This window comes from Aulonocara stuartgranti (assembly GCF_965226115.1).
Source record: "Aulonocara stuartgranti genome assembly, chromosome: 16".
In the NCBI taxonomy this organism is placed as follows: domain Eukaryota; kingdom Metazoa; phylum Chordata; class Actinopteri; order Cichliformes; family Cichlidae; genus Aulonocara; species Aulonocara stuartgranti.
In genome coordinates this window covers 21,969,126-21,996,553 of record NC_138952.1, presented here as the reverse complement: position 1 = coordinate 21,996,553, position 27,428 = coordinate 21,969,126, and the positions used below count along the sequence as shown (strand labels likewise).

Sequence of the window (27,428 nt, the reverse complement as noted above, 5' to 3'; positions counted from 1 at the left end):
TCATTTTAAGGGAGGAAAATGGAAAAACCCGTTTGGGCATTGGCAGGCAAATTTGTTGTTGTGAGGGTGCAGGTATAGCCTCCGGCAGCACATCCTCTTTTGAGGGAAAACAAATGGCCTCCTTCAGGTTGTTGCTGAAACCAGCAGACGCTGCTGGTAAGCTGACAGACACAAACACTGCGCTGTTTCTTTAAAAAGGGAGAGGGTCTATCGCTGTCTATGCGCCTTTGCAGTCAATGGCGGCCCACTCTTATAGCAATGGTCTGTGTACATAAAGCCCCTCATCCCCGGCGGATCAATCGGCGTGCACTATCAAAATACACTGACATACAAGCCGCATCCGCCGGGATTAAAGAGAAAATAAAACGGGTTCTTTCAACGATAGCAAAGATCTGCTGAGTGGTTAGAGCTGCATTAAAAGCATATGTCGAGGCCTTTATTTGAAAGCCTCTAAAGCATCTAACAGCTCCCAAAGAATGATCAGTCTTCATTTTGCTGTAGTGTTACGTTATTGAGAGCAGATTATTATTGGGTGGTACAGACATCGACCTGTATTTTCCCCCTCCCTTTTTCTCCTCTTTTTACACGCTGACATACGCGCAACCATAGTACTTCCATCGCAGACAATAACACGGGCTGCCGTGACCTACAAAAGAAATTTCCTCATGGATCAGTGGGCAGAAAGAGAGGCCAGACAACAAACCGCGTCGGTTTCCCTGTGCTGGGCAACGCGGAGACACGCCGACGCGGGCGGGCGGTTGGGGATGCGGAGGAGAGCGGGGAGTGAGTGTCGGCTATTTCCCTACCTTCTCCGTGGACCCCGGGCTGAGCCGCTCCAGGAGTCTACACAAGACCACCCCATCCTTCAGGGAGGTCTGCAGAAATGCCTCGGGATCTGAGATGGTCTTCTTTGGCGATTCCAGCACCCCGAGCGTAATCAACCATGTAACCGTCTGTTCCGCCGAATTCATGTCCAGTCACAGCAGATCCGATTCAACAAAGCGGCTGTGTTTTGGTATCTCAGCAGCTCAGCGCCCTGGTTACGCTGTCATCTGTGCGTTAGAACAGGAACAGCGTTAATCCAACCATATGATGCATGATATGAGAGAGAGTGTGTGTGTAGGGTGTGCTGTGGGAAGAAAGGGGGGGGGGGGGACTGTACCTCGGGTGGATGCGGATGACGGCTGGCTTGTGGAAATTCAGCAAGTCTGTTTCCCCCCCTCTAACCTGGAAAGCTGTCAAGTGAGGTTCGTTGTAATGCGTCGAGGCAGTGGACTGCATACGTGCGCATCGCAGCCGCCAGCCGCTTGTCTATTGGATGACATCACAGGAGAGGGACAAGCCTGTCCAACCAGTTGTTGGGGCACTTTTATCGTGTCATGAATAGGCTTTTACTGCGTGGCTTTGCATATCCTGCCCTTTCATCCGTTTTTATTATAACCACGCCACAGGCTATCCGTTGTTATCTGCTGTAAGCTGTGTGTTTTTTGGAGGTTTTTTTTTTTTGGACAGGCCTCAGTTGGAAAAAAAAATGGGAAGCAGCTGAGCAGACAAATCGGCTTACTGATGTCCTTTAAAAGACAAGCTCTGAAGAAAGGTAACATAAAATATATTTTCACCGAAGCTCCTTCATAACACCGATCTATGTATCCATAAAGACATGCTGCCAAGCTGCTGCATGGACTATTATGGTGTAGCCCTCAATTATGGGGTCAGGATAATATATATTGGAGGTAACATAAAAAAAACAACCAAATAAATTAATAAATAAAAAGTCGTTCTACTTAAAAAAATGTTTTTTTTTTACATAACTTTTATATTCACTGTAAAACGCTAGCTTCACACACACACACACACACACACACACACACACACACACACACCAATCTTCTACTTTTAAACAGTGTTACCGGTAAAGAAAAAAATAGCCCTGTTCTGTTTACAGTTTGGTTCAGTGTAAACAGCACACTGTGAATTTTACCCTGAGGGCATCAGCTCATACTCTTTGTATTTACAGAACGTGGTTTGGGTTACAGGTGTCATTAAGGCTCTGCCTCCTCACCAGCTCCTCACATAGTCCTAAAATATCTCCCAAAGAGAGGTTGGTGGGGACATTCCAGTTATTTTTCCTGCACTTTTGAAGCTTTGAGAAGAGTTTAATGGAAGAGCTACCGAAAAGAGTTTGTCATCTGCCTCAACAGGTGATAGATTCAGTAGATGCCCTCAGGCAGCTATTCATTCTATGCCTTTAGAGAAATGCACACATTGAGTGATTTGTCAACAAATATAATCCACCAGATGATCCCGTTTTTACTGAGAATCTAAATAAACGCTGACTTATGTGTCTCATTTTAAAGACTTGCCTAAACCGTCCACACATTCAAAACATATAATTAGACTCATTAGATGAAGGAAAACCACCTGATCTTAAAAAACATTGAAACTACAAAGAACTCAGACCGAAACATTATCATGCAACCATGTTAATATTAGGTTAGCCATTAAACTGGCCGTGAGGGGGGTTGAAGAAAATGAGCCAAATATGGCATCAAACTGACCAGGAAGAACATTGAAATGTGATTAAATAATGTGTAAATAAGGTGCTATTGAACAAGAGAATATTATTTAGCTCTCTCACTTCTTTTGTCCTGCAAAGGCAACAGGGAAAACGTTTAGGGGAGCTCTCATATTTCCACTGCACCCTGCACTGTAGCAGAGGAGTGCATAAGTTTCCACTTTGGCCACGAGGCGGCGCCCTCTATTCACTGATCTGTTCTAATCTTCTCAGCGTCGCATGAATGCCTTCTGGCTTAAGTTACGAGACACCTCTTGGTGGCTTATATGCTGCATGCTACACTAACACGGCGTGAACAAGGTAAGCAAGCAGCCAATTAATAATAACCCACAAAAATATGAATACAACTCCTGCTTTGTCTTCAGTGTATAAATTTGAGGCAGCATGGGTACAAGTGCTTCTTAATTAGACTTTTTTAAAATAAATTTTTTTAAAAATAGATTTTTTTTAAAAAATTGCGCAACATCTGGAAAAAAAAGTTATTTTCATCAAAACTTTATTAATAACTGTCAACACTTCTAAGTAAGCGTGGGCCAAAATATTGATATGGCAATATAGCCTATCGCTTCCATCTGCAATGCATTACTGATACATGGGTATCCATTATTTTTAATAATACATGTAGGCACTCTAAATGGACTCCCTCGCCAGTCTGACTGATCAGAGCGCAGATTTTATGACTCCTGGCGGTGGCATTTGTCAAGTTTATGAAGTGGAGGGATGTTAACAGTGAGGACCAAAGAAAAAAAAAACAGTTGAAACTGTGGGACACAGAGTAACTCTTTACTTACTTTGACAAGTTAGAGTAAGTAAAGAGTTGTGTATTTATTCACTGATGCATTACAGTGAATAAATACATAATTCCTTCTTTTTTGCCTATTTGGGGTGTTTTGGGGTTCTTTTATAGCTGTACAGATATTTAAGCATGACAGTGTTAAAATGTATCAACTATCTTTTAATGACTGTATCATTATATCATCATTACCATAAGCAATGTGTCATGATCGTTTTCTATATATTCTGTGATTCCTGCCACAGTTTCTAACAGTCGGAGGGATGTTTCAGAGTCTTTACTCCAGTGAAGTTTTTATTGTTATAAAGCAGCAGTAGATCATTTATTAACTACAAAGGAGGGGGAAAGGGAGGCTGGACTGTTAAATCAATTAGATATTGTATTTTAGAGAAATATGAGCACTGTACAAAAATGCACTAACAGTGTAGCTCACCCCGCTTCTGTTCTCCTCACACCTTCTCCATCTCCCTTATTTTGCAGAAAAGGAGTGTGTGTGGGTGAAAATGTGTACATGCATGCCTGCATGTGCGCGCACACATGTGTTGTCAGGAAGGGTGACTCTTGAGGCAAGCTGTGTTCTAAACAGGCAGCCGTTGAGGGATACCGCTGTACCTTTGAGGTCCTGTCACCATGGGCCTGTAACCAAGGGTGCCACTGTGTGGCTGTGGAGACTAGCTCCAGGCATTTCATATCCCTCCATTCCCAGTTCATCTGTACAGTTTCCACTCTGTTCCACAGGCAGATTCTGTACTTTCATTCTCTTTGCCTTTGTGTGCATGCAGAAGGAACCAGGAATAGTTTATGTAATATTAGAATAAACCAGTCAGATTCTCAGAGAGGTACTCCCACAGACTTCTCAGATGGACTTAAATAGCTCATTGCTAAAACCACTGGGTTCATTTGGACTCACTTTACACAGAATTTTGCTCACATTATTTGAAAAATGGAAATTATTACAAATAAACTTGGAAACGAACTGTTTGTTTATTTATTTGTTTGCTTATTTATTAGATATTTATTTATAGATAGGAACATTTACTCCCACTAATTACACTCAGCTGTTGAGTTATTATTAGCATCTTAGCAATTCACTCACTTTTTTGGCTACTGAGGAGATATTTCATTGGTTTATCCATACACTTTTCTAGAAGCTTGAAATGCAGTTTTCATTTTGATGATGACTTATTCATTTTATGTATTTATGCATTGCTTTGGATTTGTGCCTCACAGCCTATCCATCACTTTAAAGGAAGTCCAGTGTTCAAACCTTCTCAGGTCAGCTAAACTATTCTTTCTATGTACATGTTTCAAGGCTACTGGAAAAGTAGCCTGGAAGCATATTAGTTATCGTATTTGCTACATTTAACTTTTTTTTGTAACTTATCACTTAAATATGCATTTTACAAAGTATTTATTTATTTTGCTTGTTTGTTTGTTTGGGGAGGGGGGTTTGGGGGGATCATACTCATGATGTAGAAGTCTCAAAAACGTCTTAAAAGCTCATCCATTACACATGATAGTAAGGAAGTACAGAGTTCATTATAAGTATATCAGTGCACAAGAAATGAACGGAGCATACCATGTAAATAAAAATGAGTATGCTCACACAAACACATGCCACTTGTACTACTATACTATCTGAAATCAAAGAAACCATACAGAGAGCAAGTCCCATTGAACGAGCTAAAGTCAAAGGCTCACAATCAGTCTGTAAAGTCAAGTCCATCTCATGTCAAATCTAAACAAAAGAACAGCACACATGAACTCACAAACAAGCGCAGTCTTCTCATGTGCACGAAGTTTTTGATGTCTTCAGCATTTGGCAGATCAAATGAGTTTCTTCATGTGGGCTCATAAACAAGCAAAACTGAAGCGTGTGACAGAGTCGCAGAGTTATCTGTGACTGCTCCCGTGTTCGGTCTTTGACAGCTGCCATAAACAAAACCAGGAACACTGTGTTCTCTGAAGTGTGTGCAGCCCAAACCAAACTCCACATTTAATCAGTTAAAATGTTCCCCCTGTCCCTCTTTATAAAGAATATGCTGCTGTTACAGGGAAATAGCTGGTTTGAATGATCATGGTGTCACCTGTGCTTCTTTAAATCAATGAAGTCAGAACTCTAACGTATCAGCCTTTTTGTGTCCATATCTCATTCTTCTTCCGGCATCCCCCGAAAGCCATCTGAGCTAGAGAGACAGCTCATATTTTATTGTGACAAGGCAAAGTCCATCCAAGAGCCAGAGTTACTTCACAGGCCAGAATGCATTAAGCAGAATAATGGATGGGCTAGACAAACACACAGTGCCAAAATGTCAGAAAGAGAGATGATCAGACATACAGTACATTTTCTGTGGAGGGGTTGAAGCCTACAGCAGGACATGACAAATTCAATTTTCCTCACAACATGCTTTCAGCCAAATATTTTTTTTCCATGTGAGGTAAAGCTTTGCATGTAGAACTGCCTGCTGCAAAACTAATAATCATGTTTACCTGATCTTATAGCAAGAGTAAAATCAAAACAAGACACAGGAGCGTAAATCAGGTGCAACATGAATGTCCCTTTATGGCCATAAGAGGCGTGTGAAACAATGTACACAATGTGCTTGATTTGGCTCCCTTTTTGCCAAACTTTACTACTAATATATAAAAGTGATGCATGTTTACTTTGTCGAACATGCTTGCATAGACAACTATATGTGTGCTGATTTTCTATGAGCTATAATATGTGTGAATCTATGAGACTGTTTAAAGCTGATAGGAAAGTAACGGATAACTTAAATAACCACTCATTGCAACCTGTGAATGCAGAAGAGCACATAAAATATTGCACCCTGAAGCAGATGGGCTACAGGAGCAGAAGACCACACCAGGTGCTAGCTCTGTCAGCTAAATGCAGGACAGTGAAGCTGAGTCACTGATTATTGTTGCTGAATATGTCCATCCCCTTATGATCACAGTGTGCCTGTCTTCTGATGGCTGCTTCCAACAGGATGGAGTGTTGCAAAGCTTAAATCAACTGTCTTCAAATCTTGTCTCGCTACCCTGATCCCCAACCGGTTTCTGCAGATGTCTGCCCTTCCCTGAGCCTGATTCAGCTGGAGGCTTCTTCCTGTTAAAAGGGCGTTTTTCCTTCCCACTGTCACCAAGTGCTTGCTCAAAGGGGGTTGTTTCATTCTTGTGGTTTTCTCTCTATTACTCTAAGGTTTTCACCTTAAAATATAAAGTGCCTTGAGGCAACTGTTGTTGTAATTTGGTGCTAAATCAATTTTAAATCATGCTTTTTATTTGTTTTTGTTTCTAATGTCTCTGTAAAGCACTTTGAATCACCTTGTTGTTGAATTGTGCTATACAAATAAACTTGCCTTGCCTTGCCTATATAAATCAAATTGATTTAAACTCATTACAACCAAGGTATGCATAGGAGCATCTCTAAAACACATTGAAACACACAACACATTGAACTTTGAAGCATTTACACTACAGCAGCAGAAGACCACACCAGGTGCCACTCCTGTCAGCTGAGAACAGAAAACTGAGGCTACGGTTCTCACAGGATCGCCAGAAATTGGATAATCGAAGACTGGAACAACATTACTTGATCTTATGAGTCCTGGTTTCTGATGCAACACACCAATGGTGTGGCACATTTATTTTATTTTATTTTATTTTATTTTATTTTATTTTATTTTTTCAAATCAATGTTTCAAAGATATTGAGATATAATGTTGGGGAGGTAATGTATTTTTTGACAGACTTCAGGCACCTTAGCGCCATAACCTACCTGTGTATTGTTGCTGATAATGTCCATCCCTTTATGACCACAACACACCTATCTTCCAATAACTACTTCCAGCAGAATAAAGCACAGTCTCACAAAGCTCAGATCATCTTGAATCTGGATTCTTGAACATGACAATGAGTTCTCAAATGTCATCAAATTTCAGTCCAGTAGAGCACCCGGGGGATGTAGTAGAGCAGTAGATTCACATTATGATGACTGTGTGATGCTAATCTGTCAGTATGGACAAAAATCTCAACAAGGTTCTGTTTTGAGAGCCTTACTGAATCTATGCCATGAAGAATTAAGGCATTTCTGACCGTAAAAGAGGGTCCAACCTGATACTAGCATGGTGTGCCTGATAAAGCGTGTATGCAGAAACCAAGTTCTTACTCTTTAGCTGTTATCAACTTCCCGTATCATGTCATGCTATTATTTTGTGCTCGCTGCAATGCCCCAAGTAACTGAAATGATAAATAAGGCTACTCATACCTTCACCCTAGACTGGATGTCCCAAAACGTTTTCTAATTCTACATCATCGAGTGTGTCGTCAGTGGTGCACTCGACAGCTGACGGCTATGATCTCCCGTTTACGCACTTCAAACTTTTCGCACATCCACAGGTCCACTGAGTCGTGATCTCTCTGGTGTGAGCTACGCGTGTCATCCGTGACGTCGCCGGACCGCCTACCTCGCCCTCGGTCTGCCTCTCCGGTGAGACTCCGCTGCCGCTGCTGCTGCTGTACGGTGGACCTACGAGCCGGGACCGATGCCAGCGTGATGATGGTGGTGATGGTAGTGAGGGAAGGATCGGATCTGCTAACACCAGTCCTCACTGGTATGGACGCCGGAGGAGAGCACTGACTATCCAGGAACCATGCCTACTGTCCTCGCTGGCAAAGGGAAACTTTCCATTGTCTGCTTTCTGCTCCGATGCGCATATTCTCAGGTGAGAGGGCAAAGAGCAGGGACTAGGTCCTACTTAGAAAACAGGAGTAGACAGCTTTATGTCACTGTGCTTATTTTATAAATGTCATGGATGTAAATGCTGCGCTTCGTCCTCGCATTTAAAATGTCACAGATTTGTTCCTGAAGTAGTTCGAAAATATTATGTGAATAATAGCAGGTTCATCTACATCAACTGTGTAGTTAATATTTATCACTGTGTGCAGAATCGTGCTTTTTGTACTCCTTTAAAAAAATATATATAGCATCTGTAAAATTTCCGTTTAAAGCTCAGATAGAAAAAGGCTAAAAATACCTTGAAATTGAGCATAGCTTCAGTAATTGAAGATACTTTAAGAATGTAACAGGTGGTTTGCAGCCTTGTAGGCTTGCATGCTGTTTGCTGCAGGTATTGTGACGGGTTGTGGTTTGTTTGGTCCAGAGGGGGTTTACTCATCTGGGTATTGCACCAGAGCTGGAGCCTGTGATGTTAGTAGGCATGAACTTGTTAAACACATTGCACACGTAAAGTAGCACTGTGTGACTGTAAGTGTTAGCTGATGAAGCAGGGCAGACTTTTTCCTGTGCACCGCCACAGGTACTAAAATACTATCCTTCTGTGTTTGTTTTTCATTTAGACCTAAGGCCTCATAACTGTCTTGTGGGTGTAGCAATGAGACAGCTCTTCACACACACACTATTTTCCTTCTGCAGGCTTACACTTCAGCCACTCAGACACCATAGTGAGTCATGCATGCGAGCAGAGACACACACACACACACATGAATGCTTTTGCTGCGCTACACACATGCACTGAAATGAATTATAAAGTGCAAAGGAAAAGTTAAATGTGTAATTGTCTAAAAGCAAATTGTGAAATAGAGTCAGATCATTGTTCTGCAGGTCGGGGTTGATTCGAAACATCTGAACTCAGTATTTCTGCTGATACTTGGTGCAGCACTGTCATCTGTGGCAGACACGAAAAAACAAACGAAGAAAACCAAAACTCACAGTCAAGACGAAACCCACTCCCACGACACACACGGTTACACAGATGGGGAAGTGAAAGTAGCGTGAAGCATTTATTCTTCGTCTTAATGCTTGAGCTGCGTGGTTCTGGGTTTTTCATACAAGTGAGTGTGAATTTAAATTGTGAGCTCAAGTGTTTAAAAGGATAAATGTATGTGTGTGAGAGTTAGAGACGGTGGGGTTGCCTAATGTGGATGGAAACAGAAAGTTGCTTGCAAAAGAATCAGCATCCGGCTGATTATCTGCAGCTGTGATTTCTAAGATATGAGTCATCAAGAAGCTTCAGAGTCATCCCAACTCTCACAGTTACTGTGCATGTGAGAGACTCTCAGGTTTACAGTAAAGTGCTACGCTAAGGTATGAATGCAGCTGCAGCAAAAAGGCGGGAAGCAGAATGCAGAAGGTGATTTTTTTTTTCCTTTTTTCATTTTTTTAAGCCTGTTTGCATCCTTGTGATGGAGGCTGAAACGTAAAACCCGTGATCAACGCCCAGAGCGAGAAATGAACTAGCCCGTGTATTTACTGTGTGTGCGCTGACTGCATGTGCATCGCCATGTTTGCTAATCAGCGCGCCTAAGTGTGCAGTATTTGAAATTTAAATGAATACACCCACGCCTCACTTAACTGAAACTAAGATGCTCAAATATGATTTGTGTGCACAGTCAACAATAGCTCTTTATTCATTGTCTAATTGGTAACTAAACCTGCATCTTTTGCTTTGAAGTGTTTAAAAAAAATCCCTCTGTCAGGGAATATCTGTCAGTCCTAACCCTTAGTCACGTTCTCCTCAATTACCAAACATCTGTCCTTCTTTTTCCTCAGGAAAGAGGAAGCCAACACAACAGCTGTGCCAAAGATATATTTGAGGTAAGAAATAGCTCAAGTTTGATTTCAGTTGGTTTGTTTTTAAAGCATTAGCACGTATTACAACTGCCTTATTAAATTTGCCACCTCATATTTGAGATGTGTCTTGCACTTCTTACAGCTCTTTCATTTGATTGCATGTTTTTGCAGAGTCATTTCAGTCTGTCTTTAGACTCAGAAGGCTGATTACAATTACATTAATGCTTAAGAGGAGAAAATGCCAGCAGCAGCTCATTTGTGGGCTGCAGCCTGTGCATATATGCATATATATGCATTATCAGTTCATCTGCATTTGCTGAACACTTCTGTCATAAATGTCAGGAAACAGTGGAAGATATCCAGCTTTTTTCCACAATCTACACTAACATTTAGATGTCATTTTGTCTTTGACTTTGGGATCTCAGGATACAGTAGCATTGATGATTATTATTGATATATTTTAATAGAACACATGTGATAACATGGTTAATAATCCAGTATCAGATGCTATCTGGTCGACACTAGTGTGTAGTAGATTGTGGTTATTATTGCACCTCGAGGTTGATACCAGAAGTTTGTGCTTGTGTATCAGTTCATCTGGTTGCCTTATCACCACCCAGTAGCTGTAACTCTTCTCTTGTGCACCTTTTTTCTACAGTTACAATTGTTTTCCACACCTCTCACCTTTAACAATTAGGAAGTTATATGATAAATTAAACAGAAACTCCTCGTAGTGCAAAAACAAGAAGCATTTTAATTACAAAAACATACACAGATTTTTCTTTTATTTAAAGTTACTAAATGTTTACTGTTGACTGATACCACCTAATCATTCTGACCATAATTAACCAGATCTGAGTGTGTGCCGAGCGGCCCACTGGTCTAAGTTGCTACCCTGTGGACGGTCACTAGTGTAGACTGAAGAGCAGGGCAAAGAAGAAGAATAGAGTTACAGAGGACCTGTTGGGGAAAGGTGGGAGGAAGATAGCAACACATAATACTCCACCTGGGAGATACTGTTGTTTTTAATGGAGAAAAGGGAGTGAGGGCTGGTGCTGTGTCCTTGGTGACTAAAGGAGAAGAGATAATGAAGTGAAAGGACGAGCGGAGAGAGGAAACACACACCCTCCAAGGCTTAATGCTGAGGGTGGGAAGAGGGAGGAGGAGAAGAGGGAGAGAAAAAAAAAGTAATTTAATGTACATATATATGTGTGTGTGTGTGTGTGTGTGTGTGTGTGTGTGTGTGTGTGTGTGTGTGTGTGTGTGTGTGTGTGTGTGTGTATACATTATTATTTTTTGTCTTCTCTCTATCTTTTGTTTTTTCTTCTTTGGAAAGAGCCAGACTAGACTGTTTACCCCGAATTCCTGATTTTATGCCAAGCTAAGCTAACTGGATGTGGGTTTTATTAAACGCACAGATAATAAGAGTGCTGATAATTTACTTACCTGAACTCTTAAACAGAGTAAGTGCAGCAAATTAACCAAAATGTTAGCTGAATCCTTTAAGATCAGCTCCACCAACTCTCTGCCGCACACACACAAAAACACACTCACGCAGATCTTCTGACATCAGATCTGATAAAGCATGACCTTTTCCAGAGCATGCTCACCGCTTCAGCAGCCAAGAAACCCTCTGCTTTTGTTCTTTACCCAACGATTGCTGCATGCACGTATATATTAGAGCCAGAGCTGCCATGCTTCCACATTGGGACACATCTGAGGAATCACATGAGCTAAAATGGGGGATGAATGGTACAAAATCAAGACGTTTTGTTAGCATCTATGAGCTCTGGTTAGTCTGACTGCGGGCAATCTAATCAGAAGAGATTATGATCAGAGCTGGAGCAAAGGCGGTGTTCTGTGGATGCACTGCCTCCTGCGTGTGCCTGGTTTCCTCTCAAGTGCTGTGCAGAGAGAACAAATAAGAAATGGCGCACATTCTCGTAATAGTCCAGGTGTATAATAGTGTGTATTTACCACAGACTTTCACATGTCACCTCAGGGCGAGCTGCAACACACACACACACACACACGCAAACGCGCACACACCATCACAGTCTAATCTGTAAGTAGTAACACAGTTAATCATTTGAAATATACTATAATGTGTCATGCATCTAATGTCTGCATGGAAGCTATTATTAGAACAAACAACATAATGCACAGGTACTCATCAGACTGACAGGCCTGACATCTGTTATACTAACCAAGAAATATACAGATTTTATGAGGCATCCCCATTAAAACTGCTTCAACTGTGGTCGACCAAGATTTATTTTTTAAAATGTAATGCATGTAATCTTAAAGTCTGAGAAGTTTAGAAAATGTCCATCACAAGTTCCTCGAATATGAAGTTGTGTCTAAAACTAGTACAACTGTCTCAGTGTACAGGAAATCAAAAGCGAATGCTGATCTCTCTTTCTGTATAAATGAGTTATCAGGTGAACAGTTAGTAACCTGAATAGCACAACCCCCCCCCCCCCCCCCCCCCCACACACACACACACACACACACACTGTGGGAGCACATTTAATCTGTGGTAATAGCTGAAACACTGCATGCCACAGGAGTGAACCGAAGACCCTGCACTTTGTAAGTAAAGCAGTGTTTCCTGTAGCAGTCCGTGACGGGTGGGTCGATGATTCTTTTACTTACTTCCTTCTAGGATCTTTGAGGAGATATTTAAAACAGATCAATCCAGCAAAGCTACGTTTTCACTTTTATTGCATGTTCTACAATTGGTGATTGTACCGGCGCACTCAGCACTGATGAGCACTCGTTGCGGTTCGCTTCCAGATGTCTTTCATGCTCTTCTCCCCAGGGCTTCCTTCCACAACAAATGTTGTGATGAGCTTTTTGTGTGTGTTCTGACTCACGTATTGAATACCTTTGAAAATGCAGAATGAAAAATGCAACAGCTCTATGGTGCAGTCCTCCTGAAAACTGCAAAATCATGTCTATTTCTAATTTTATTAGATCACACTTTGAGCCCAAAATGTTCCGTTTTGTTCACATTCAAAGCTAGTGAGCCGCTGTTACATGCACCTGTTTTTGTACACCGACAGCTCTGGTGAGCCGGGGGTTTTAATTCACTGCACACTGATCACAGATGTTTCAAGCGTGCAATTCACATCTCTCAACTTACAGTAGACAGGGACGCTAACCCATATTCACAGCCAGACACGCTCCCCCTGGTGGGGAGGAACAGTGTTCATAATTAGAGTCAGCTGTTAAACATGGTGCTCAGGACTGTAGAGAAATGAAGAAAGTTCTGCTGATTTAGTATTCAGGAAGATTCATCCATCACAGTGGCATTTCACCATTGGCCTTTGACCCCAACTCTGCATTTCTGCTAAACAGGACATGACCCAGTCCTGGAGGGACTTTGGGGACTCCTTGAGGCGTGACCCAGCACAACGAATCCTGTACAACTCTAAGGTATGTCTGTGACTTTGTGTTTATCTTTAACGTCTGAAGTTCAGCTTTATTACTTCATTTATACATCATGTTTGGGGTTTTCTTTGTGAAGTAATGGTTTTCTGTATGATTATCAGTCTCTCACATCGCTGTGAAAGGATTTTGGTCAACTCTTCTTGACAACATTGGTTTAGTTCATCAAGGTTTAGGCATTCATTTATGTGTAGCTCTCTTAAGGTCCCACCACAGCATTTCGATCCGGTTGACGTTTGAACCTTGATTCTATTCTGTTGTAGATTTGCTGCTGTGCTTGGGATCTTTGTCCTGTTGCATGACCCAGTTTTACTCAGACTTCAGCTGTTGGACAGATGGCCTCCTATTTGACTCTAGAATAATGTGATATACAGAGTTCATAGTTGACTCAGTTACAGCAAGATGTCCATGTTGTGGGGCTGCAAAACCAGCCCAAATCGTCACCCATCCACCACCGTGCTGACAGTTGATATGAGATATTTGTGCTGATTTGCTGTTTGGTTTTCTCCAAACGTGGCACTCTGTGTTATGTCCAAACATCCAAATACTTAGATCTCCTCTGTCCAAAGCACTGTGTTACAGACGTCTTGTGGTTTTTTCCAGATGTAACATGTTGTTTTTAGAGAGAAGAGGCTTTCTCCGGTTCTACTTGTAGTGTCACAAACTTTAACATGTTAACTAAGGCCTGTAGATATTGCTCTTTGGTTTGTTACTATTTTTCTAGAGGTTTGCACGATCTGACCTGGAGGTGAAGCTGTTGGGATGTAAATTCCTGGGAAGATCTGCAGGTTTTAAAATTTTGTTCAACTGCTCAGACTTTCACCTCCTGGTTCTCATCTGTGTTTGAGGTTGAAGGACTGAGATTACGCTCGCTGTTTCTGAATCAGCGTGTCTGTGGTTGACAAGGAAAAACAAATGTGTGAAAAAAAACCAAACCTCAATCACTTCTGGTGATTTTCCTGCATATTATGAGTCAATGTTTATCTATAGGGACGACACATTTTTAACTGTTAAAAGTGAGATTTACTTACAGTTGTTTTGTTGTCTGTCTTTCCAAAGGATACCAAACAGCCAATTACACAACAAAGGCAAAGTATGTTTTTGCCGATTTTTCTGTCAAATTTGAATATCTGACATTTGTCATCATTTACAAGCAGCTCCCTGTTATTAGTGTTGTAATCTGGTTTCTTTCTCTCTGTCAGACCGAGGGGATGTTCCGCTGCGAATGGCCCGTCACCCTCATGTGGCCCCCCACAAATCGTAAGTGTGGCCTAAGGAAACACGATCCTCTGATGTTCCTCAAGCTTGAGCTGCTTCTGTAGCGCGCACACATACACACACACACAGAGTGATGAAACACATCACAAATACTCGTGCGTGTCACGAGAACTTCTGTAAACTGTATTCATCAACCTCATCGTGTCAGTAGCTGCGAGGAAAAACACGAGTGATAGCGAAAGAGGGGCGAGAGATGTAGACATCTCAGGTCAATCAGCTAACGGTGTTCCAGGCTACAAGTCGGGTTAAAGGTTACTGAACATTCCTGAAAGCTGTCAGTGGAGACCGATGTGCTGCTGTTTGTTAACTTTTTACATCCTCCTTTTAACGTGAAACACATGTTGAGTGGTGTAAGCCAACTATACAATTTCACAACCTTTGTTATGTAAAACAGAATTTTTTTTTTTTGAGGGGGGGGGGGGGGGTGACTTTACTAAAATATTTATAGAAAGTTCTTTTTAAACATTTGAACATGTTTCTGCAATGTAAATAAAGCTTGTGCAGTTACATAATATAACCAATACATAACCAGTCATCTTTACTGAAGACAATATTGAGTAAAGGGTTTAGCAGTGATTGGTTAATCTGACTTAGTTATCTTTGTATAGTTTAAGAGCCAAAGGTGCTTAATTTATGTGGTTTTGAAACTGAGTTTTATTTGTTTTGGGGAGAAAAATAACTGCATTGAAATTTAATTTTGAAATCAAAAGAAACTTAAAGTACTGTACAAAAGACTTAAACCACCACTCAACTCTTTATATTTTATTTCCAAGGAGCCAGACTTTCTTGTCATTTTGAAAGTCTTGCAATGTTTTTCTTTGGACTTTGGTTGATTTTTTTATTTAGTCCTTGTACCTGACCATTTTCAGAGGAATATTTTGTTTGGTTTTGCAAAAAACACTAGGCTAGTGGTCTCAAAGTCAGTCCTTTGTTATCTTGGCTGTGTGCTTAGGTTCGTTGTCTTGTTGGAAAATTAACCATTGCCCCAGGTCCAAAGGGCTCAGGAGCAGAATCATCAAGAATGTCTCTATACCCTGATTAGTGTCCGGATTCAGTCCTCCTTCTGAAAACATCCCCATAGCATGATGCTGCCACCACTTTAGGGATGATATTTTCAGGTGATGATGGCATTCACACCAAAAAGCCACACCATTTTTTTGTTTTTGCTCAGACCAGAGAATTTTGCTTTTTATGGTGTCCTTTGGCAAACTCCAGTTGAGCTGTCATGTGATTTTACTGAGGAGTGTCTTCATCTGGCCACTCTACATCACAGGGCTGGCTGGTGGAAGCTTCTCCTCTCTCCACAGAGCAATGCTGGAGCTCTGTCAATGTGACCATCAGGTTCTTGGTTACATCTCTTATTAAGACCTTTCTACCCCAATCGCTCAGATTGGCAGGGTGGCTAGATCTTGAAGACTCCTGCTGGTTCCAAACTTCTTCCAGTTACGGATGATGGAGGCCTCTGTGCTCACTGGGGCCTTTTAAAGCTGCAGAAATTTTTCAGTATCATTCCCCAGGTCTGATCCTTGATACAATTCTACAGGTCTGCAGACAATTCTTAGACTTCTTGGCTTGGTTTATACTCTGAGAGGTACAGTCAGCGATGGCATCTTATATAGACTGCCGTGTGTCTTTCCAAATTATGTCCAGTCAGCTGAATTTACTCCAATACAAGTTGGAGAAACATCTGACAGATGATCAAGGGAAGCAGGATCCACCTGAGCTCAATTATGAGTGTCATGGCAACATGTACTTGATACATGTTATACTTTTGTTTTGTTTTTTTAATAAATTTGCCAGAATTTTACACAAACGTTTCATTTTGTCTATATGGGGTCCTGAGTGTAGAATTTTCAGATGAAAAATAATGAGGGGTGGCTGAAGACTTTCACACTCTTTTTCACTGCACTGCAGCTCTTAATTTTTGAAGACATTAATAGACGGAGCTGTTCATGGAAATGCAAATGTCAGACTTTAAACACCGTTGAAGTGTTTACCTTATAATGTCAAATTGAGCCCATTTGAGAACACTGCAGATAACCATCCAGATAAGTGAGTGGATTTAAATCATGTCCTGGTTGCACCCTCATGTAGTTTCCACTAATGAATATATGTCTGAAGATCTGTGGGCTGTGTTCAAACTTATCATTTCAATAAAGAAGAACACAAACGTTTGGAAGTGCTGAAAATTTGAAATGCATCATTCTGATAGACTGATTAAAAAAAAATGTATCAGATCGAATCAAGTATGGGCTGTGAAAGGTGGTTGTCTGGCAGGAGAGATTAGGTTTCAGTTGGTTCTTGGCTTTGTGACTGTGTATTTGTTGGTTTACAGCATGCTCGCCGATGACTTGAAGCTGAGCAGTGATGATGAGGAAACTCCCACGGTAGGTAACACTCATCTTCCCATATTGTTGATCATTTCTTTGTCAGTAGTCTTGGCCTGAGGCGGACATGATTAGAAGATATTGAGAATCCTTGAGGAGACAGAGAGACTATGCGGGAGAGTGTGTGAGGACAGAGAAAGCCAAAGGGAAAGAAAAAGTGCCTGGCTTCTCCTCTTGAATGACACTTTTTCTAATGTGTATTATAACAAATTACTGTGTTTGTTTTGTGTCCCACAGGTGATTCATGAGTCAGCTTCCTGGGACAGACACAGGTACCTGCTTACAAATCCTTCACTTCCTTTTCCTTTTTCTTCTGTATACCTGTAAATATGAGTTAAATATTGTGAATAACAACAGTATATATGCCTGCGTACCCCCTCTGACCCCTCTCTGATGTTTGTGTGTGTGTTGACTGACAGCCTGTCAGCACAGCGAGCGCACACACATGGCAGGCGGGTGAGACATTCCAGCTCAGACTCCTCAGGCTCAGACTCCACCAATGAGTCAGGCAGCAGTAGCTTTCATTCCCGGAGCCCAAGCCGGAGTCCAGAAGTTCACCCTGATCCCGAGTCGCCTGCCAACATCCAGCCACTGTGCAACAACAAGGAGGTACCAAATGCTGAAGCCTCCCCGTCTGCGTTCTCCGTCTTCTCTGCCCATGTCTCACTTGTTTCTCTCCTTCTCTGTTTATGAGCCTGAGGGTGATTTCTCTGCAGGGAGTTGTGGGCTTTAAGGCAGTTGACAGCAGGTGTGGAGAGGGACAGAGCAATGAGGAATGCATGCAAGTGGGAGAGGAAGAGGACTTGGGGGTTGAGGGGCAGAGGTAGCTCGGAGAACTAGTGCGTAGGTGTCATTTTAAAAGTGTGACTCTTAAAGAGAGAAGCCCTCGGGATGTGGAAGTCATCAAAACCTGAATTCGGGTTGACAGTTACAACTAGACCTTTTTCAAAAAATAGATATTACAGTAAAAATAATGTGGACTGCTTGTTTGTTATTATCTCAAATAAATACAGATAGGGTGTAGGCCAGGGTATGGGCTGTTGGAGGTGGGGGGCATTGTAGATGTGTGTTGTGTGGGAAATGAAGGGGAAACCAGCTTCTCTTCTATGAATGCAAGGCCCTGTATGACATAGCATAGACTGTATTACTGAACATGCACAACATTGGGCCCCTATATAGAGGAAGGGAGTGTGTTTGTGGGGAGGGAGGGGGGGTGTAAACCATGTGTTTTTCATTTACGTCAAGTATTTGAGTGTCTCCCAAGGAACAGATGGGGGGTTGGAGTTGTGGAAGCAGCAAATCCAGAGTTCCAGGTAGTGAGAAAAAAAAGGGAGGGACAGAAAAGTAGGAGGGGAGGCAGTCAAGAGGGCACAAGAGATGCAGTGTCTTCTCTGGAAAGGGAGCGAGGGATGAGGGTAGGAGGGCAGAGGGGTCACTGTTTGGCTTGAGGAGTGGAGGTTTAATTTAGCTCCTGGTCAGCGAAGACAGAAAAGAAGTGAGCACGTAAGAGAGAGAGACGTTTGCGCTCCAGCTGTGAGTAAACTCTTTGTTGTTGTTGTTTTTTTACGTGAGTAAAAAGCTCCTACTTTCCTTCTGATTCTTATGGTTAGCAAGCCAGTTGTTGAGCAAACATTAAGTGAGTCATTTGGTATAAGTGGATGAGGGGTTGAGCTACTGTAACCTCAGTCCGAGTCCACTGAGCATGCGTTGGAAAGTATGCTGTTGAAAGGTTCTAATGTTGGAATTTATTTATGAGTCATAATCCAGATTTGTCATTTGGACTTTAAATAGTTTCACAACAGCTGAGCCGGTGAGGTATTTTCTCATGTGCTGTGAAAGTATTACAGTTTTACATGTTTCTATTAGAATGTGCAGATAGTGTGATATAAACACATTTGGGTGAGGCTTGTATCATTCCTTACGATGGTTGAATGTAAGATTAAGTGATCCGGAATCGTCTGTTCGCCCTGGATTATCACAAAATTAGCCCATAATGATGCAAAATAGGTCAGGAGGTTTAATTACTCTCCTACTTATAGTAGTAGTGTAATATCTTGGGGTTTTTTTTAGTAGTATTTCATGATTTAATGTTTGACCTTTCGATTGCACGTGTAGCCTGCAAAAAATTTACTGCATAATTAAGTCCTAACCTCTTGCTTTATTAGAAGCCCCTGCAATCTGGCAAGTCTCCACTGCTTTAGCATCGAGCTGTTTCTTTCCTCAAACTACTGAAATCATTCCACACTCTGTTCTATAAAATTATTTTTTTATGATTGAATTGTTCACTCACTTTTTATATCCTTTTGTGTCTGCTTTCTAGACACATTCAGATCAGGTTGATGTAAATAAGAATAGGTTGATGACAACTTTTAAGGACCTCTTTAGCCAGCATTGCCTTTTTATGTTGGAAGTAGTTGAAAAAAGTACATAAAATAGAATTATAATTAATTCAGCCAGTGGCAGTGATAAAATGCTGTGTGCATATGGCTATGTCAGTAATAATAATTCAGATCTACAGTGGATATAGCTGCATAATAGCATTTTTATTATGTTGTTCCAGCCTATTTCTGTATGTTGAAATCCTCACAATCCCCGACTGTCATCAATATTTTATGATTAATTTGTCTTTTTATCTCTCTCTGTTTCTGTGTTTTCTTAAGCCTGATCACCCCCCTGCTGCCCAGTGGCAGTTAGATAAATGGCTGAAGAAGTCGCGGAAAAAATGTGCCAGCACTGAGCAAAATCCCTCCCAGACTATTCCAGGACGCCTGCACTCTCCCCACACCCACCGAGCCCCATCCCCAGCAAGGTCATTTGACAGCAATCAGGAATACAGCCCTAGCCAAAGCCCTATTCCCAGCCCACAGTTCAGTTACAGCAACAACAACAGCCCCCTTCCAAGCCCTGGTTACAGCTACTGTCCAAGTCCGAGCCCATTTACCAGCACTTGTCAAAGTCCCAGCCCTAGTCCAAGGCACAGCCCAATTCCAAGTCCAGTTCTAAGTATTTGCCCCAGTCCATGTGGGACACTAAGAGACAGCCGTAGTCCTAGCCCTATAGCTAGAGATCCTCCAAGAAGCCCGAGTCCCAGTATACCTGCTCCTTCCAGGGTTTGTCACTACCCTGAGTTTCAGAGTCAGAATCAACCTCAACCCAGTCAATCAACCAATTCCCACAGGATAAAAATTAGGCCATGGATCGCCCCGGTGTCTGACACTAATACAAATATCAAGTCCACGAGTAATACTCATCTTCAGCCATCTCACAAACACAGACCCAAGACTCGACCACCACAGGACCAAGGCCAAAGTCAGACTAAATCAAAGGCTTCTGTCATTTTAACCTCTAGTCAGAATCAAAGCCACACATCTAGACCCAAGCCTAACTTTTATCCAAGCTCTAAACAGCTGGCTGATGTGTCCCAAACTAGAAACACATCACAGCTTGCGCAAATCCAGGGAAGCAGGTCCAGTCACAAGCCCCGACCTCCATTTCAACCAAATTCTCAACATAGCCCCACAAGAGCAAAGCATTTAGTCCCTACTGCTCGTGAAATCAATCCTCTTCATAATTCTCAATCTACCTCCAGAGCTGCTAGTAATCCTGGTTGTGGGCCAAACTCTCAGTCCATCCCTGGCCTCAAAAAACACAGGTCCAAGTCTTGGGAGGCCACTGCCCCCACCACTGTGAATGTTAATCACGCGAAAACAACACCGAAAAAACCTCAAACTAAGAAACAGGAGGTGGAACGCAGAAGAGATCATCTGACCACAGGAGAGGGGAGAAAACACGAGAGAAAGGAAGATAGACAAAAGGAAAAACAGCAAGGGAAACGGGAGCAAAAGGAAGACAGGAGGCTGGCTGAGGAGCAGCTATTGAGACGGTCCTGGATCCAGAGTTCGGCTGAAGAAGAGGAGGGGGAAGAGGAGGAAGGAGTGACGGAACAGGACAGGAGGAGAGAGGAGACGGCAAGAGAGGAAAGTCGGAGGAAGAGGGAGGCGCAACAACAGCGACATAAATGGGAGGCCAAACATAAAGTCCCTACCAACCACTCACATCAGCAAGGGGGGACAAAAAAGCGGGGAAGAAGTGAGGAGGAGAGACAGTTCCAGCCAGACCCGTCGCCTCCTTCATCTTCACGGTCCCCAACTCCTCAGAGAACATCCTCCTCATCCTCTTCTTCGTCCTCATCGAGTTCAGATTCTGAATCTGAATTTCAAGCTCCGATTACCAAAGTCCCAGCAGACTCCACCTCTCAGAGGAAACTCGCCAAGCCAGGGCAACAGGGCCCAGGAAGGCCTGACGCCAGCAGGCCTAAGGTGGTGCAGCAGAGACAACCGAGCTCAGGTAACCCGAGTGAGGACCAGCAAAGTGCGGGGAAGCAAAAACTCTACACCCTCGTCCCCTTTGGACGAGGGAACAAGGCTGCACCCCACTCCCAGCGAGGGCTCCGAAATCTGGTGGTGCACATAGACCTCTGTCTTCTCAAGAGGGTCCCAGACACTGCTACTCAATCCACTCCTAAAAAAACCTCCTCTTCCTCCTCATCCTTATCAGCCAAGGACAAGCAAATTGAGACTATGAAACACCTGCACGTCCCTGAGACACAGACTAAAGACAGCACAAGAAAGCGCAAGGTAGACAGTGTTTCCTTTCATTCTTTGCCAAATGTGACGTGCATGTCCACAGAAATGGAATAAATCATTGTGTTCTGCAGGAAAAATGTCATTTGAATACTTTTGTATGGTCTCATGATGTACATGTGTGTTTGTGTGTGACCAGCTGGAGAATGGTGTGTCACACAGAGAAAACAAGAGGAGTTATGCAGACAAAACCTCAGGCCACACAGAGTCGTCATCTTTCACAGCTGAGACCGTAACGACTGATACCGTGGACAGTGGGTAAGAAAAACTATGACGACACACTTCAGTTTGCACATACAGCCACGTGGCATGCACACCCAGTTGCACCGATGCAATTTAATCCCATATTATGTGGCATTTGTATCAATCAGGTGTGTGGAGGACGATTTGGACAGTAAGAGGCCGCTGTCTCCGCTGTCTCCCTTGTCTCCCCGGCCCCAGAGCCCCGAGATCCCCAAGTCTAACTCCAAAACAAAAGCTGCAGAACAGCATCACACCCACAAGAACAAAGACAAGAACAGAGATTCTGCGATAAAGGTAGCATAAACAGCTACTCTAAATAATGCCAACTCCACTTATTCCAACCATTTTTGCTCATCCTCGTCTCCTTTCGTGCACTCAGCCCAAGATGGAAGTGGAGTGTGTGAAAGTGTCGAAGCAGCCCCAGCCACCACCTGAGTCCTGGAGCACTGCAGCACAAAGGGGGACTGTGCCAAACCACGAAACGTGAGCGATCCCGCGTAGTCCACACAGTCCATTCCTGCACAGCCCACACTGCCTTTCTGTCATATAAAAACACAGACTGACAGTCTATGTAATCTTAATGATGATATGTAAACAGGATTATGTAAAAAGATTCCACAAAAATCACTATAATTAACCCAGATTGCATTTCAGACAATGTGTAATTAGATCATAATGAAGTTGTCAGGGGTCACGTGATTACATTTTGTTCATGTCTTTTAAAATTTTGAACTATACTTTAAAATTAGGAAACCTTTGCGATAAACACAAAACCCCATGTTTCACAGTAGATAAGGTCATTTGATTTACCCAAGTGTAAGTGCTGAATATTCAAAATACATTTAATTTGCTTTGCTAATACACTTTTTAATTGAAAAACATCACCAACATTCAGTACTTTCATTTTGAGACCATTACATTTTCCCTTATATCACCCAGAATGCTCTGCATGATCTCATAAAATACTCTTTACAGTCTGTAATCAACGTTATTGTGTGTTTGTCTTTTTTTTTCTAGTCCTCACCATGCTGAGTACTACTTACATGAAGCCAAAAGGATGAAGCACCGTGCTGATGCCATGGTGAGTCTTTGATCTTTGCTTGAATATAAATTGTTAATATTGAAATTATAGTTATTGCAGATAACGTGGAAGAAGTTTGGAGCTTATTTATTTATTTTTTTAAATCTGTGTTCATTAAGCATGCAGTTCTTTGTCTCTGTGTAGCTTTGCATGATTCACAGTTCAAAATAATCCTTCTTTGTGCATTTCTGGACTGTGATGTAGCTCCTCGCTTACAGTGTCTCCGAAATCACAGACTGCATTTAAAAGATGGGCATAGCTACTGTGACATCACCCATCTGGATTATGAACATGGAAGACCCTTGTTAACAAAGTGACCATACTTGGATGAGAGTAGGGAATGCTAATTTATCAGCTAATGTTAACAGGCTTGGTTTGGATGCAGCACCCAAAAACTTTGTGGGTGCACTGCAAAATCAGTGTTACATATAAATAAAATACACAATCCAAAATTTCACTCAGTGAAACAGCGCAAAACTATTCGACAGTTTGTAGCTCACATTATTACTTGTTATTTGTCGGATAATAGAAGTAAAAATTAAAAAACAACTACTCTTAATGCAGGCGTTCACAACGACTGCGTGATGGATTCATTTGTTTTTTCAAACTGAGCTTGAGTTTTCAGATTTTTCCGACCAATCAGACCACTGCATTCAGCAATAAACGTGCACCAATACTGAATATACAAATAGTGAAATAATCCAATTTTACCTCAGACACAGACACTGCTCTGGGTCAGTCGGCTCTCTAAAATGATTTCTCTCCCTCCTAAGATGTGTTCCCAACTCTGCCAACATGAGCTCAAACTGCCCCACTGACATCCTGAAATATGCACGACAGCGGCCGCGATACAGCTTCACCTCCTGAAATTCTCCATGCTGCTGCCTTTTCCTGGGAATCGAATGAACACAGACTCTCAGTTTCTTCTTTTTCTCGTTTAGAAACCTCAGGAGCAGCTGATCATCCCAAACAAATTAGAGACCAAAACTTTTTTTGTGCCAGGCTTTAAGTGCTATAGTGTAAATATGCCTATCAAGTTAGACATTTTAACATTGGGGTCTTTGTGGATTGACTTTTTTTTTTTAAGTGGCCAATCCAGGAATTGCAAGAACCATCTGAAATGAAACATTTACAGCACTTTGAAGCATACCCTTACAATAAAGATTACACTGACACCATCTTCTGGTATAAATTGGTTTATATCAGGGCGATTGGGGTGCCAGCCATACGTACAGCCAGTTTAGAATCACTAAATAACCTAGCATTTTGGCTTCTTTTGCCTCTCCAACTGTGGGAGGAAGCAAGCTACTGGATTCAAACCCAGAACTTTTTTTCTGTGACAGTGCTAAACATGTATCACTGGGCTGCCCAAAAAAAATTAACAAATAAAATAATATTTTGCCTCTTTTGATTATTTCTTTCCAGGTCGACAAGCTAGGGAAGGCTGTGAACTATGTTGATGCTGCTCTCTCGTTCATGGAATGTGGGAAGGCAATGGAGGAAGGGCCGCTCGAAGCAAAGTCTCCTTATACCATGTATTCGGAAACAGTGGAGCTCATTAGGTGAATGACATTTCAATGCTAAAGCGGTCACAAGTCATTTGGATTTGGATATGTGCATAAACACAAATTGTGGCTCTGGTGTTAAAAAGCCTGTTTCTTAAGGTACGCAATGAAGCTGAAGAGCCACTCTGGCCCCGGGGCGAGACAGGAAGACAAACAGCTGGCGGTTCTGTGGTACATATTTCTTCATCTCATCTGTTTAAGCCACATCTATCATCATACTGAAGGACGTGCATTTTGAGGATAATTTTGCGCCATGTCCGACTCTTACCCACAGTTTCCGATGCCTGGCCCTCCTTTACTGGCAGATGTTTCGCTTGAAGAAGGATCACGCGCTGAAATACTCCAAAGTGCTGCTGGATTACTTTAAGGTACATCTAAAAACAAGTCATTTACTTGAAAACAAGTTAACTTTTATGTGTGGATGACACGTCAATAAGCCTTGTTTGCATGTTGTTACAGAGCTCTCCTAAAGTGCCTACTACCCCACCCGGTTGGAGTGACTCTGGGAAGTAGGTGGATGATAACTTTGAATGATCGGCCTTTTCTTCAGCCCATTTAGTCCACTGAAACCACCGCTGATTGCCCATCACTCTGTTGTGTATGTGTGTTTTCACTCTTAGGGGTACAGGAGGACCCCCCTCTTCACTCTCGCCTAATACCAAACACCTCGCACGGGTTTCCCACGAGGGCAGCAGCTCTGCCTCCCTCATAAGCATTCCCCACCGTATCCACCAGATGGCAGCAACTCACCTGAACATTACCAACAGTGTGCTGTACAGCTATGAGTACTGGGAGGTGGCAGACAACCTTGCAAAGGAGAATAAAGGTAGTGGTGATTTAAATGGGAAATAAAAAGGGGAGAGATTACCATGAAAATATGTCAAATGCATTTTGGTTTTCAGATGTTTTAAGACCAATATCTTTTTTTTCTTCCTCATCAGAGTTCTTCAACTACTTGAATACTTTGTCTGGGCCATTGACTCTTCACAGTAGCATCGCTCACGCTGTCCAGTACACCAGGCAGGCCCTTCAGTGGATACGCATTAGTGCCAAACTCAACTAACTTAGAAAGGATTCACTATAACCTGCCCACTGGATCTCATTGACGGTAGAGGAGGTAAAACTCTGGAGAGCACTGAGATGGATGAACTCCCACAGAGCCTAATAACCCCCACAGTATGTTTTGGTGCATACGCTTCCTTACTGTGTGCACATTAAATGAGCCTCTTAACCATTTGCCAAATGTCCCTCGGACCTTGGAGGATTCACATGTATGTTCAAATTCACCCGGAAAGCCTTTTTCATACTTTGGAAGTAATCATTAATCTAGCGGACTTTTTCTCAAGGGGCCAAAGCAGGAGAATATCCTTAAAAAAAAAAAAAAGACCTACAACTAGAGAACTTGTTTGCATCTTTTGCTAATGACGGTTGTAATGATGTACTTTTTTTCATTGTTTTTACTGTGCAATATTTGATGGATGGTTTGTTTTTAGAAAAAAAAGAGGAAGACTTGCAAGAGAATAAAATGTTTGTCCCTTTTTATTTTTGAGTGTGGAGTTACATAAAGAAACTTTGTACTGAAGACGTCCCTCTGTCGGTTTACAAATTGGGTCTGGTTAAGGGTTACATGGAAATACATACAGGATGATAATCTTTTCCCTCAATGAGGAATATTTCTTCTAATAATCAGCATGTGAAACCCATCAGAAACCACTGGATGATGGCTGTATATAGTGCTTTTCTACTCTGAGCACTCAAAATGCATTTTACTAGAAGCCTCATTCTCCCAATAACACACAAATTCTTACAAGTGCTTTTTTCTACACCTAAGCACGCCCTGTCTAACATTTGCACACTCCAGTGGATGCACTAGATTTAAATATCATCCCCAAGAATACTTCAACATGCAGACTGGAGTAGCTGGGAATTGAACTACTGACCTTCTGATTAATAGACTGCCTGCTCTACCCCAATGTTGAGATTACTTGAGAGAAAAAATGTAGGTGGCTAATCAGAGGCAACATGTGTTGCATGTGTTTCAGTGTACTTAATGAACCTTTAAATAAGTGCAGGTGTACGTTTATAGAAAGCTACTTTGCATATTTTTGACCTTACTTGTGAATAAGGACTGCTCAGATGAACACACTTTCTTATGAATGTTTCTCATTAGGAAACTTAGTTCCTTTGATGATTTGGAGGAGGATCTTTTCTGGGCTTTTTTTCCATTACACTCATGCACGCACACACAGTCATAGTTGATTTACACACAAGAGAAGAAGGTCCGCACAATGTGACTGTAAACAGATTTATGTTCCCCAAAACATGAGTCATGAACACAAACACTCACACTGAGTGAAAGTCAGCCTCATTAGTCACCAAGTTACACTCTCCATCACTCCACTCCACCACTTCCTGCTGCACCAACACAGATGTCGCACATGAAGCTTCAGCATCCGATGTCTGGTACCATAGCAACAGAGAACAACCAATAAGGGGTGTGGGGATGGGAGGGGTGAGTGCTTTTTGGGACAGGCTTGGGTCAGTAGCATCCTTGCTTTCAGTGAAATACGAAGTCTCCAAACACAATCAGTAGCAGACTACTTGTTTATCCCCCTGAAAAATATGGCCCACTTTATTTACACTTCCTTTAACACGCAGGCTCCTTTGTTGCAGTCTATATTTTAAACAAACCGATCAAAGATGAGAAAGCTTTGATTAAGTGTCCAAATCAAACAAGGTACTGCAAAGGAGACAGGGCCCAGACTAGTTTTTTTATGCTCCTCAGCGTCCAACTCACTTATTTTGCTAGCGATGGAGG

The 27,428-nt window shown here is 42.1% G+C and overlaps 2 protein-coding genes across 4 annotated transcripts in view; one reads left to right on the top strand and one right to left on the bottom strand.

Moving 5' to 3' along the window:
- arhgef7a (Rho guanine nucleotide exchange factor (GEF) 7a) overlaps positions 1-7,764 on the bottom strand; it is a 42,314-nt gene extending 34,550 nt beyond the window's left edge. For 2 of the 3 annotated variants that reach the window (XM_082507284.1, XM_082507286.1), the window contains exons 1-3: positions 7,639-7,764; positions 1,163-1,311; positions 807-1,052 (exon numbers count right to left, since the gene is read on the bottom strand). In XM_082507284.1, coding sequence (XP_082363410.1) covers positions 807-971 — 165 coding nt within the window. In that variant the 5' untranslated portion in view covers positions 972-1,052; positions 1,163-1,311; positions 7,639-7,764. Of the gene's footprint in view, positions 1-806; positions 1,053-1,162; positions 1,496-7,638 lie in introns of those variants that run through there. The other variant, XM_082507285.1, reaches the window with a different exon arrangement.
- An 11-nt stretch (positions 7,765-7,775) lies between these two features.
- On the top strand, positions 7,776-26,152 carry aff3 (AF4/FMR2 family, member 3). The gene is made up of 19 exons (XM_082507283.1): positions 7,776-8,095; positions 9,943-9,987; positions 13,324-13,401; positions 14,473-14,506; positions 14,616-14,673; positions 17,027-17,078; positions 17,316-17,350; positions 17,498-17,687; positions 19,739-21,715; positions 21,861-21,979; positions 22,093-22,258; positions 22,344-22,447; positions 22,982-23,045; positions 24,471-24,607; positions 24,710-24,781; positions 24,885-24,978; positions 25,070-25,119; positions 25,231-25,436; positions 25,552-26,152. The coding sequence occupies exons 1-19, from the start codon at positions 8,024-8,026 to the stop codon at positions 25,671-25,673; spliced, it is 3,675 nt and encodes a 1,224-aa protein (XP_082363409.1). The 5' UTR covers positions 7,776-8,023; the 3' UTR covers positions 25,674-26,152.
- Positions 26,153-27,428: the final 1,276 nt, after the last annotated feature.